The following is a 12321-nucleotide window of genomic DNA, read 5'->3' on the forward strand; positions in this document are numbered from 1 at the left end:
ACCCTGCTATTTTACCAAATTCACTTATTATATCTAGTAATCTTTTATTGGAGTTTATAGGGTTTTCTAGGTATACTGTCATGTCATCTGCATATGATAGTTTTACTTCTTCTTCCCCAATTTGGATGCCTTTTATTTCTCTTTCTTGTCTGATTGCTGTGGCTAGAACTTCCAAGACTATGTTGAATAGGAGTGGAGAGAGCGGACATCCTTGTCTTGTTTCTGATCTCAGGGGGAATGCTCTCAGTTTTTGGCTGTTCAGTATGATGTTGGCTTCAGGCTTCTCATATATAGCCTTGATTATGTTAAGGTATGCCCCATCTATTCCCATTCTGCTGAGTGTTTTCATCATAAATGGGTATTGTACTTTATCAAATTCTTTTACTGCATCTTTTGATATGATCATGAGATTTTTGTCTTTCATTTTGTTTAGGTATGTATTATATTCATTGATTTGTGAAAATTAAACTATCCTTGCATCCCTGGGTTGAATCCCACTTGATTGTGGTGTATGATCTTTTTGATGTATTGCTGGATCCTGTTTTCCAATATTTTGTTGAGGATTTTAGGATCTATGTTCATTAATGATATTGGCCTGTAGTTTTTTTTCTTTGTTGTGTCTTGACCTGGTTTAGGAATTAGGGTAATACTGGCTTCATAGAAAGAATTTGGTATTTTTCCCTATTCTTGTATTTTTTGGAATAGTTTGAGGAGGATAGGAGTTAGTTCTTTTCTAAATGTTTTGTAAAATTCGCCTGTGAAGCCATTCCGATCCAGGGCTTTTGTGTGCTGGGGGATTTTTGATTACTTTTTCAATTTCCTTCTTCTTGATTCAGTTTGGAAGGTTATATGTTTCTAGAAATTTGTCCATTTTTTTAATGTTGTCAAATTTCTTGCCATACAGTTGTTTGTAGTAATTTCTTACAATCCTTTGTATTTCTGTGGTACCTGTCGTGATTTCTCCTTTTTTTTTTTTCCAGATTTTGTTTATTTGGGTCTTCTCTCTTTTTTTCTTGATGAGCCTGGCTAAAGGCTTGTTGATTTTGTTTATTTTTTCAAAGAATCAGCTCCTATTTTCATTGATCTTTTGATTTGTTTGTTTGGTCTTTATGTCATTCAATTCTCCTCTGATCTTGATGATTTCCTTCCTTCTTCTTGCCCTAGGCTTTGTTTATTGTTGTTGTTCCAGTTCTTGTAGCCTTAGGGTTAGATTTTTTATTTGAGATTCTTCCATGCTTTTCAGATATGCCTGTATTGCTATTAACTTCTCTCTTAGGAATGCTTTTGCTGTGTCCCATAGGTTTTAGGGTGTTGTGTGTTCATTATCATTAGTTTCCAGAAACTTCTTGATTTCTACTTTAATATCATTATTAACCCATTCATTATTTAATAGCATATTATTCATTCTCTATGTGTTTGGATGTCTTTGATATTTTCCCTGGGGTTGATTTTTAGTTTCAAGGCATTGTGGTCTGAAAAGATGCTTGATATGATTTCAATATTCTTGAATTTGTTGAGGCTTGTTTTGTGTCCTATCATGTGGTCTATCTTTGAAAATGTCTCATGTGCATTTGAAAAGAATATATATTTTGCTTCTTTGGGGTGAAAAGGTCTACATATATATCAGTTAAGTTTATGTGGTTTACTGTGTTGTTCAATGCCTGTATATCCTTGGTGTTTCTTTGCTTCAAAGAGCTGTCTATTGTTTATAATGGAGTGTTAAAGTCTCCTACTATGAGTGTGTTACTGTTAATATTCTTCTTGTGGTCTTCTAGTATTTTCTTTATGTATTTGGATGCTCCTATGTCAGGTGCATATATATTTATCAGTGTTATATCTTCTTAATTGAATGTTACCTTAAGTATTATGAAATGTCCTTCTTTGTCTCTTTATTGCCCTTTCTTTGAAATCCATTTTGTCTGATAGGATTTTTTTCATGTCCGTTTGCTTGAATACTTTTTTGTATCCCTTTACTTTCAGTCTGTGTAAATCTTTTGTTTTGAGGTGTGTTTCTTGTAGACAGCAAATATGTGGGTCCCGTTTTCTTATCCATTTCGTTACCCTATGTCTTTTAATTTGAGCATTTAAACCATTTACATTTAAGGTTATTATTTATTTCCCTTTGTATCTTTGTTCCTCTCCTCTTTTTTTCACTTTTTCTTAGAACATTCCCTTTAGCATCTCTTGCAATGTTGGTTTGGTGGAGATGTATTCTTTTAGTCTTCCTTTGTCTGCGAAACTCCTTATTTCACCTTCCATTTTGAATGAGAGCCTTGCTGGGGAGTATATTCATGCTTGTAGGCCTTTGTTTTTCATTACTTGAAGTATTTTTGACCGTTTTCTTCTGGCTTGTAGTGTTTCTGTTGAGAAATCAGTCAATAGCCTTATCGTAGCTCCCTTATATGTTATTTACCGTTTCTCTCTTACTGGTTTTATGATTTCCTCTTTGTCTTTGAATGTTGCCATTTTAATTATTATGTGCCTTGGAGTGGATTTTTGGGGGTTCCTCTTCATTGGGACACTCTGTGCTTCTTGAAGTTGCATAAGTTTTCTCTCATCAGGTTGGGAAAATTTTCTCTCATTATTTCTCCTATCAGCTTTTCTATTCCTTGTTCTTTTTATTCTCTCTCTTTTAGTCTGATGACCGGATGTTATTTTTTCACATGCTATCCTGTAATTTCCTTACATCCTTTTCATACTTTTTCAATCATTTTTTATTTTATTGTATTGTTTTGGAATATTTTTTCTACATTGTCTTCTAACTCACTGATCTGATCCTCTGCTTCGTTTAGCCTGCTTTTGATTGATTCTACTGTGTTTTTCAGTTCAGAGATTGTATTCTTCATTTCTTCCTGGTTCTTGTTGATAGTTTCTATGTCTTTTTTTATGCTGGTGCAGTTCTCTGCAAGTTCCCTGTAATTTTCTTGGAGCTGTTGGTAACTTCCTTGGAGGTTGTCGTAGTTGTTTTTGAGGTTGTTGAGTATATTGAGCTTCTTCACCGTCATTGTTTTGAAATCTGTGTCTGACATTTGGGCTATGTCTATTCCATCTACCTCTCTTTCTGGGGATTCCTCTTTTCCTTTCATTGAGAGGTTGTTTCTGCATCTTACCATGTTGGATTCTTCTTGTTTGTTTTTGTTTTTTGGGTTTGTCTGCTTTGACTTCCCACCTGTGTTGTATGTGATTTTTTATAGAAGATCTGGGGGTTTCAGTGGTGCAGTCTCTTTGATCTCCTGAGCCTGATGTTCTTGGGTTACCCTTTATGTCATTTGTTTATGCTGTCTGGTTATATTTTAGATGCTCTTTTGTGGGATCTTCCCTCTGGCTAGTTGATTGAGAGTTACTCTTTCCACTTTGTCTTGAGTTCTTTTGTGTATATGCTGTTAAAAACATAAACACAGAGCCCAGGCAGGGAACTCACACCCTCAAAAATATCCCCCACCCTCTATCCTGCGCTCGTCAGCAAATAAGCCAGTATTAATATAAATGTAGAGAGATTAGAGCTTTTATACTATTGGAAAAATAGATAAGAGTTGTTTTTAAAGAGGAAAATATGATTTTTAGAGAGGGGATGATAGATTAGTAATAGTAGTAAGTAATGTCAAGACTATGCAAGACAGTAGGTAATAGTTACATTGTATGTTAATAATTAAAGAAAAAGAGGGAAGAATGCAGAATATAGTAAGAAAGTGAATTGTGTAGTATTAGATCTATATAGTAGTTATATTCTATTTAATGTGAAAGGGATGCTAAACAAAGCAGACAAATAAACAAAAATTAAAGAGGAAGGATGAGAAGAAGAGATGGTATGAAACAAATTAAAGAGATAGTTTTAAAAAGATTTTTTAAATAAAAGTAAAAATAAAAATAAAAATAAGAAATTAAAAAATTAAAAAATAAAATCCAAAAATAAAACTAAAATAAATAAAAATTAAAAATACATAATCAAAAGGAAAATTTTAACTCAGTTCAGCCTTTGTGTGTCGTATTCTTTTTCTGGATCCACAACTAGTCTAATGAGGCAGGCCAGAAGTTCATGATCTTTGCAGGTTTGGTGCCCATTTGGAACTGGCTGGGGTGCTTGTGCGCGCGCGCACTTGCACATGCAAGGTGGCCTGCCCATTAGTGTGAGGCCTGCCGAGCCGCGCCCTGGGAGTTAGTCTCTCACCCCTTGGGATGGGGCCCTGAACACTTGTGCACAGTGGAAGTGAGTGTTTGTGAGTCACCGCCGCCTTCTGTTCCCATGCTGCAGCCGTCCGCCATTCTCGCACCTATTTGGGTGGGCACGAGTAGAGCCCGCGCAAATGGTCTTCACTCCAGCCTGGTGCCCACTGGAGCTGGCCCGGGGTGTCTGCGTATGGTCTTTTGCGTGTCCAATGGACCCTCCCTGCACCCGTTGAAGAACTGATCTTATGTCTGTTGGGGTGTTTCCCAGGGGCACCAAGACATGCGGCCGGTGACCTGGTTGCACTCCTGGGCCAGTGTATGAGGGCACTTCCCTGTGCACACCTGGGCTACCCAAGGGGAGGGTTGGGGAGTGGGCCAGGGCACCTCTGCACTTGCGCTCCTCAAGAATGTCCTATCACCCCCAGCCTTTCCTCCGCTCTCTGCAGTTCAAAAGAGAAACAAATAAAGAAAAAATCATGTTCTCACATGCACAGCAGTACGCTGTTTCTTGTCTTTCAATGCCAAATGCCACCTGGTCTTCTCCTGGTTCTGCCAGTGGGCAGAGATCCACTCTCCTCCCGATTTCTATCTGGGGAAGCCTGTGGTTACTAAAAAGTCATTGTGTACTTCCAGCTGCAGCTCAGGGAGCCACCCCAGTCAGAAATCTCATCTTGTCCCTTCGTCCTCTGCAATCCTTACCAAACAGGTTGCTCCAGATGGTTTTCTCTAATCCAGCATTGCAAAGGCTCAACTCCTGCCAGTGTCCAGCTGCTCACTGAGATGTTCTTTCTGCAATTAGGCCAAACTACGGATGGGTCTTGGGAGCCAGAAAGTGCAGCCTCCCCTCACTCCTCCGCCATCTTCTCTCCTCTCTCCAGTAAAATTTTTTGAGCGTAGTTTTATATGAACAAGGACAAAAGTCACAATTTAGATTTGTAACTCATAATAAATCATTAAGAAACTCCTTTTATAAAAAATTTTTTTCTTTATTTTTAGAAAGAGGGGAAGGGATGGAGAAATAAAAGGAGAGAAACATCAAAGTGTAGTTGACTCTCACGTGCCCCCAACCAGGGACCTGGCCTCTAATTCAGGCATGCTCCCTGACTGGAAATTGAACCAGCAACCCTTTGGTTCGCTGGCAGGCTCTCAATCCACTGAGCCAAACCAGCCAGGGCTAAGGAACTCCTTTTTAGTTTTATTTGGTAGCTCTTATTTCCCTTCTTTTTATATAGGAAAGCAACTATATCATAAGATGATGGCTCCATTAAAAAAATAAATACTTAACCCTGGATGGTGTCACTGAGTCAACTGAGTGCCAACCTGAAAACCAAATGGTCGGTGATTCAATTCCGAGCCAGGGCACCTGTCTGAGTTATAGTCTGAATCTGGAGTTGGAGGTGTGTGGGAGTCAACCACATGTTGATGTTTCTCTCCTTTTCTTACTACCTCCCTTCCCCTCTCTCTAAAAATAAATCAATAAAATCTTAAAAAAAAAACTTAGAAAACTTTCTTCTCAGAAACTTAATATTGAGTCAGTGGTAGACATTACCTATGAATTGCTTTGATTTCTTGAGTACTCTCATATGGCATATATTGCATTGTCTCACAAAGGATTCCATTAGGATTTTATCTTTTTCTTAATACATACTTTTTTTATTTCTAGGCTGTTCGCTGCTATGAATCTTTAATATTAAAAGCTGAAGGAAGAGTGGAGTCTGATTCCTTTTGTCAATTAGGTCACTTCAACCTCTTATTGGAAGATTATCCAAAAGGTAATGTTTTCTCTTTTAAAATTTGTGTTTAATTTGTTTGCATAATATATAAATGTCAATATTTTTACCCTTTTATCATAGGCACTTATTATTGTATTTTAGTTTTTTCTAATAAGGTCATAAACACAAATGGCAAGCAAAGAGAATAGATGGAGAACAACTGAAGAAACAACCAAATCCTCATGGACACAGACAACAGTATAGTGGTTTACCAGATGAAAAAGAGGAGAGAAGTAAAGGGTGAAAGAGGTCAGATACATGGAGACAGAAGAAGCTTGGACTCTGTGTACTTTTATTAACCAATGCCACCTCAGGTTTATAAAAAAAGTTGATGAAAATGTGAATTAAAAAAAATTTTTAAATTTAATTATTTTTAGAGAGGGGAAGGGAGGGAGAAATGGAGAGAAACATCAATGTGAAGAAGAATCATCAATTGGCTCCTTCCTGTAAGCACAAACTCAAAATCCAAGATGTGTCCTGACCAGGAATCAAACTGGTGACTTTTCCCTTTATGGAGTGACACCTGACCGAGTCACTGGTCATGACAGAAATGTGAAATTTTTATTTAATATCATGTAAAAATTCATGAATCATTTTGTATATATGCATTGCTGTTTTGCTGTCCTTTGTTCTTTTTAATTTTTTAAAACTGATTTTATAGACAGAGGAGAAAGGAGAGAGAGAGAAAAAGAGAGAGTGAGGGAGAGAGAATATCATTGATTTGTTTGTTATTCTACTTGTTTAAGTATTCATTGTTTGACTCCGGTATGTACCCTGACCAGGGATGAAATCCACAACCTTAGCGTATTGGAAGGACACGCTAATCTTGCCAATTCCAAGTTAAGGTGTTCACTTGTGCTACTGAGAGACCAGATTTAAATTAGTGTTTTCCATGACTTCTTCTTTTGACAATTTGTTAGAATGGCCCACTAAAACCCAGGGGAAGATTCGATGGTTTTTTACAAAGAACATGTAAGTGAACACTGAAAATATGAAGAATACAGGGTGAGGTCTGGAAGTTTCCAGAGCTCAAGAACTTCTCTTCCTGAGGAGCCAGAATGAATTTACTGACCAGAAAGTCATAAACTCATCAGATGTCAGTGCAAAAGTTTATTTTGCATTTGTTGGGACTACATAAAGGTTCCATGGTAAATCATTAATAGAAATCCTGGTGAGCTCAAAAGAGGTTCTTTGAAATATGAAAGAACTTCTGTCTATCACTGAGGAAATTCTAAGCTTTTCTAGTAGGAGTTGTCATGAACCACTACATAGACCAAAATAATTTTATTACTACAAACACAAACATGGTTTCAAATCCTTTCTGTTGGTTTATTGATTGATTTGAGAAGAGACTGGAAGGAGAGAGAGAAACATTGATTTGTAGTTCTACTTATTTAGGTACGTATTGGTTGATTCCTGTACGTGCTCTGATCTGGAATCAAACTTGCAACCTTGGCATATTGGAAAACACTTAACCAAGTGAAATACCTTGCTAGGGAAAATTAGTTTTGTTCTTGATTTTCTTTAAAAATTTCCATTTCAACCTGGGTTGCTCAGTTCATTGAAATGGCCTTTTTTTATACCAAGATGTTGCAGGTTTGGTCCCCCATCAGGGCACATACCTTGGCTGCAGGTTCAATTCTTGGTTGGAGTGTATACAGGAGGAAAGGACACCAAATCCCACTACTGTCCATGCCAAGGCCACTGTCCAATTTTTGGTACACATTAAAGCTTAGTTCTTTGGAGCCCAGACAAGTCTGCCATGGCCCTGGTGGCTGCTAGACATATGTTGTCACATGGTTCCATGAGAGAGGGAGGGAGGAGGGAGGGAGAGCAAAGGTGGGAGAGAGGGAGGGAGGGTGTACGGTGACGGGGTTGGGGAGAGAGAGAGAGAGAACACAAGAATGTACTAATGAACTGATGAGTTGAGCACACAAATTAGAGAGAAAGATTCTTTGCTGCTTTGTTCCCCTGGGATTATAACCAGGAGTTTTTTTCAAAATGGCCAATTTTTAAAGGTTTTGCAGGGTATTCATAGGGCCATACTGTAGTTAAAATGGCAGTCCTCTATGTCCACTTTCTCCGCTGTGTCTCCCAACTATCTGGTACCAGAGGGGGAAGGGAAGAGTGTTAATCCCCTTGGAGGATCAGTGCTGTGGTCGCCTGGAGTGTGAAGCTGTACCTTCCTGTGAAGCAAACAGGCTTATGTTTCTCAGTCAGTTAAGCTCAATGTCTAATTCTCTTTTCTTATTAATAACTAGCTACAGTAACATTAATTCAGTCTTCTCTAAGTTTGAGCTTTGAATAAAACATTTAATTCATTTGGAATATTTTTTTCTCAGAAATAGGTGGAGATAAATAACCTGAGAAAGTGTTTTAAGATGTGTGTTAGTGAGGTCAATGACATGGGCTGTGAAAGAGTTCACAAAGAGAAGGAAGTGCATAGAGTAAAGCTTTTATTCACTCTCCAAGAAAAGAGCGGGGCATGTTGTGGACATAGATACCAGCATTGATGGGTGGGGAGTTGGAGCTTTTATTGGATTATAATTTGATTTTAAAAGGTTAGGGAAGTTGATATTTTGTTGCCCCTGGGGTGTTGGGGCATTGTAACGTGATGCTGCAGTTTGCTCCAATGTTATCTTCTGCCTGTGGCTCTGGGGAGCGGTTAGTCACATTCTCTTCTTGCTTTCCAGTAACTTACAGTCCTGGGGTATGTCCCCAGAAGTGTATAATGGCAGTAATGAAGGTCATAGGCCTGCTCAGCAAATGGTGCCACCAATAGCAAATGACACTAACTTTATCTTTTCTTTTTTAAAGTATATTTTATTGATTATGTTGTTACAGCTGTCCCAATTTTTTTCCCCCTTTGCTCCCCTATGCCCAGTACTCTCCTTCCCTCCACCAATCCCACTCCCCTTAGTTTATGTCCATGGGTTGTGCATATAAGTTCTTTGGCTTCACCCTTTCCTATGTTATTTTTAACTCCCCCTGTCTATTTTGTACCAACCAATTGTGCTTCTTCATCCCTGCACCATTTTCCCATTTCTCCCCGTCCACCCTCCCAGCTGATAACCCTCCAAATGATCCCCATACCTATGATTCTGTTCCTATTCTGGTTCTTTGCTTAATTTGTTTATACTTTTACTTTTTTAGGTTCTGTTGTTGATAGTTGTGAGTTTGTTGTCATTTTAATGTTCATAGTTTTGATCTTCTTTTTCTTAAATAAGTCCCTTTAACATTTCATATAAGGGTGTGGTTATGATGAACCCACCTGAGAAGCACTTCATCTGCCCTACCATTCTAAATGTGAAGTTTGCAGGATAGAGTAATCTTGGTTGTAGTTCCTTGTTTTTCTTATTATTATTCTTTTTTTTCTTCTTCTTCTTCTTTTTCATCACTTTGAATACTTCTTGCCTGGAAAGTTTTTTTTTGAGAAATCAGCTGGTAGTCTTATAGGAACTCCTTTGTAGGTAACTGCTTTTCTCTTGCTGCTTTTAAGTTTCCCTCTTTATCTTTAACCTTTGGCATTTTACTTATGATGTGTCTTGGTGTGGTTCTTTTTGGGTCTAGCTTGTTTGGGACTCTGTGCTTCCTGACTTGTTTGTCTATATCCTTCAACAGATTAGGGAAGTTTTCCTTCATTATTTTATAAATTTTCAGTTTCTTGCTCTTCTTCTTGTCCTTTTGGCACCCCTGTGATTTGGATGTTGGCACATTTAAAGTTGTCCCAGAGGTTCCTAAGCCTCTCCTTGTTTTTTTCAGTTCTTGTTTCCTCATTCTGTACTGGTTGGCTGTTTATTTCTTCCTTATGTTCTGAGTTGTTGATTTCAACCCCAACTTCCTTCCCTTCATCACTGGCTTTGTCTGGATTTTCCTTCATTTCATTCAGCATAGCCTTAACTTCCTCCCTTATGCATTTGCTGTACTCAAGCATATCTGTCAAGTCTATGAGCATCTTTATCACCAGTGTTTTGAACTCTTCATCTGTTAAGTTGGCTGTCTCCTTGTCTGTTAGGTTGTCTATCTGCTTGTCGCTCAGTTCTCCCCCTGGAACCTTATTCTGCTCCCTCTTTGGGGCTTTGCTTCTCTGTGTCCTCAACTTCACAGTCTTCTGTGTTTGCCTGTGTGTCTTAGGTAGAGTTGTTGCATCTGTTACAATGTAAGGGGCAGAGTCTTAGGGATTCATCAGTAGAGGATGAAGTGGTTCCCAGTGTGGTTGAGACCATGTGGGTCCAATAAACAAGTGGACTTTTCACAGTCAGAAGCAGTGAGGCTTTATTTGCTCCAGCACTGGAGCTTTCAGCTATGTAGTCTGGTCTTGGGCTGGGATCATTCTCCAGGTGTCCCTCCCAACTTTTATAATGTGTGATTGTGCTTTCCACCTGTGCTGCTACACTCTGTCCTCTCCTCCCTGGCTTCTGTTTGGATGAATTTTTCTTATTCTTTTAATGTGTGGTTCCATAGTTCCTCCAAGACCATTACTCATTTAGAAATTTAAAGTGAGCAGGACAAATGCTTTCACTTTCCTTTCAAACAAAACTCCTTATCAAATAAATGGTTATATAATTGTATAATTTACAATTAAATTATTTAAGTACCAGTATGAAAGCATCTATCCTGCATCATACACAGCTACTAATATATCGTCGTCGTCGGCAGCCGTCCGTCTCGAGAGACGATGGTGTAGCTTCTTAAGAGTCTATCTGCACCGCCGAGAATGGTTGTGCAGTCCGACTCGGGAGTGACACGGTATCTGTCTCCTCCCGTGTTGAATCGACATCTTGCGATGACGCTGGAGGGTCCTCTCCAGTGAAGCTGAAGCTACAGAGCCTGGGCAGGGTGATATGGAGGGTCTGCTGTTGCCCATGCAGCAGACCCCCCCTCTCTTCGCAGCTGAAGGGTCCAACGGAAAGACGGAGTCAATACAGCTTGGCTTCAGGTGCGCCGTAGGAGTTGCCGGTGTTGACTACAACGTCAAACCGCCTTAGGGACTCTGGCTCCGGATTTTCTGTCGGGGTTTACTCCCTTAGCCTTTCCCCTGAAGAGGTATGCCGCAAGGCAGCGGAGGTTTTTTGGAGTCAGAGTTTTCCTTCTCTGATGTGCCCTGACTGGAAGATCGAACCAGCGACACTTAGCTCACAGGCCGACGCTCAATCCACTGAGCCAAACCAGCCAGGGGCTACTAATTATTTTTTATATATATATATATATATATATATATATATATGGTATATATTTTTGATTATGTTGTTACAGTAATTCCAGTTTTTTCCCCTTTGCTCCCCTCTGCCCAGTACCCCCTTCCCTCCAGCAATTCCACCCTCCTTGGTTCATGTCCATGGGTCGAGCATATAAGGTCTTTGGCTTCACCCTTTCCTATATTATTCTTAACATCTCCCTGTCTGTTTTGCACCAGCTGATTATGCTTCTTAATCCCTGCACCATATATCCATTTCTTCCCCTCCCCCCCATAGCTGATAACCCTCCAGATGATCCCCATACCTATGATTCTGTTCCTGTTCTGGTTTGCTTAGCTGAATTTTGTTCTTATTTTTTAGATTCAGTTGTTGATAGTTGTGAGTTTGTTATTTTAGAGTTTATAGTTTTGATCTTCTTTTTCTCAAATAAGTCCCTTTGACATTTCATATAATAATGGCTTGATGATGATGAACTCTTTTAGCTGTACCTTGACTGAAAAGCACTTCATCTGCCCTTCCATTCTAATGATAGCCTTGCTGGTTACAGTAATTCTGGTTGCAGATTGCCTTTCATCACATTTAATACTGCTTGCCAGTCCCTGCCTGCCTGCAAAGTGTCCTCTGAGAAATCAGCTCATAGTCCTATAGACACCCCCCTGTAGGAAACTCTCCGCCTCTCTATTGCTTCCCCCAGGACTCTCTATCTTTCACCTTTGGCATCTTAGTCATGATGTGTCCTAGTGTGGTACCCTCTGGGTCCAGCTCAGCTGGGACCCTCCGTGTTTCCCGAACCTGTATGTCCATCTCCTTCACAAAATTTGGGAAGTTTTCTTCATTTTTTTCAATTTTTGCTTCCTCATTCTGCACTGATTGACTGTGTTTTTTTCTTCCCTATGTTCCAAATCATTGATTGAACCCTGGCTTCCTTCTCTTTAACATTGGTTTTTTGTGGATTTTTTTTCATTTCACTTATCATAGCCTTCACTTCTTCTCTTATGCGTTTGCTGTACTCAAGCATATCTGTCAATCCTGTAAACACCTTTATCACCAGTGTTTTGAATTCTGTGTCTGTTATGTTGTCTAGCTCCTCATCTGTTAGGTTGGCTATCTCCTCATTGCTTAGTTCTTCCATTGGAGCCTGGATCCATTCCCCTTTTTGGGCCATACTTCTTTATCTCCTCATT

The 12321-nt window shown here is 39.2% G+C and overlaps 1 protein-coding gene across 3 annotated transcripts in view; it reads left to right on the top strand.

Moving 5' to 3' along the window:
* LOC149990272 (lysine-specific demethylase 6A-like) overlaps positions 1-12321 on the top strand; it is a 355815-nt gene that overhangs the window by 42958 nt on the left and 300536 nt on the right. For all 3 annotated transcript variants that reach the window (XM_090265492.1, XM_090265491.1, XM_090265493.1), the window contains exon 3: positions 5831-5939. In XM_090265492.1, coding sequence (XP_090121618.1) covers positions 5831-5939 — 109 coding nt within the window. The remainder of the gene's footprint in view (positions 1-5830; positions 5940-12321) is intronic.

This window comes from Furipterus horrens, unplaced genomic scaffold (genome assembly GCF_987537825.1).
Source record: "Furipterus horrens unplaced genomic scaffold, mFurHor1.1.pri manual_scaffold_19, whole genome shotgun sequence".
NCBI lineage: Eukaryota > Metazoa > Chordata > Mammalia > Chiroptera > Furipteridae > Furipterus > Furipterus horrens.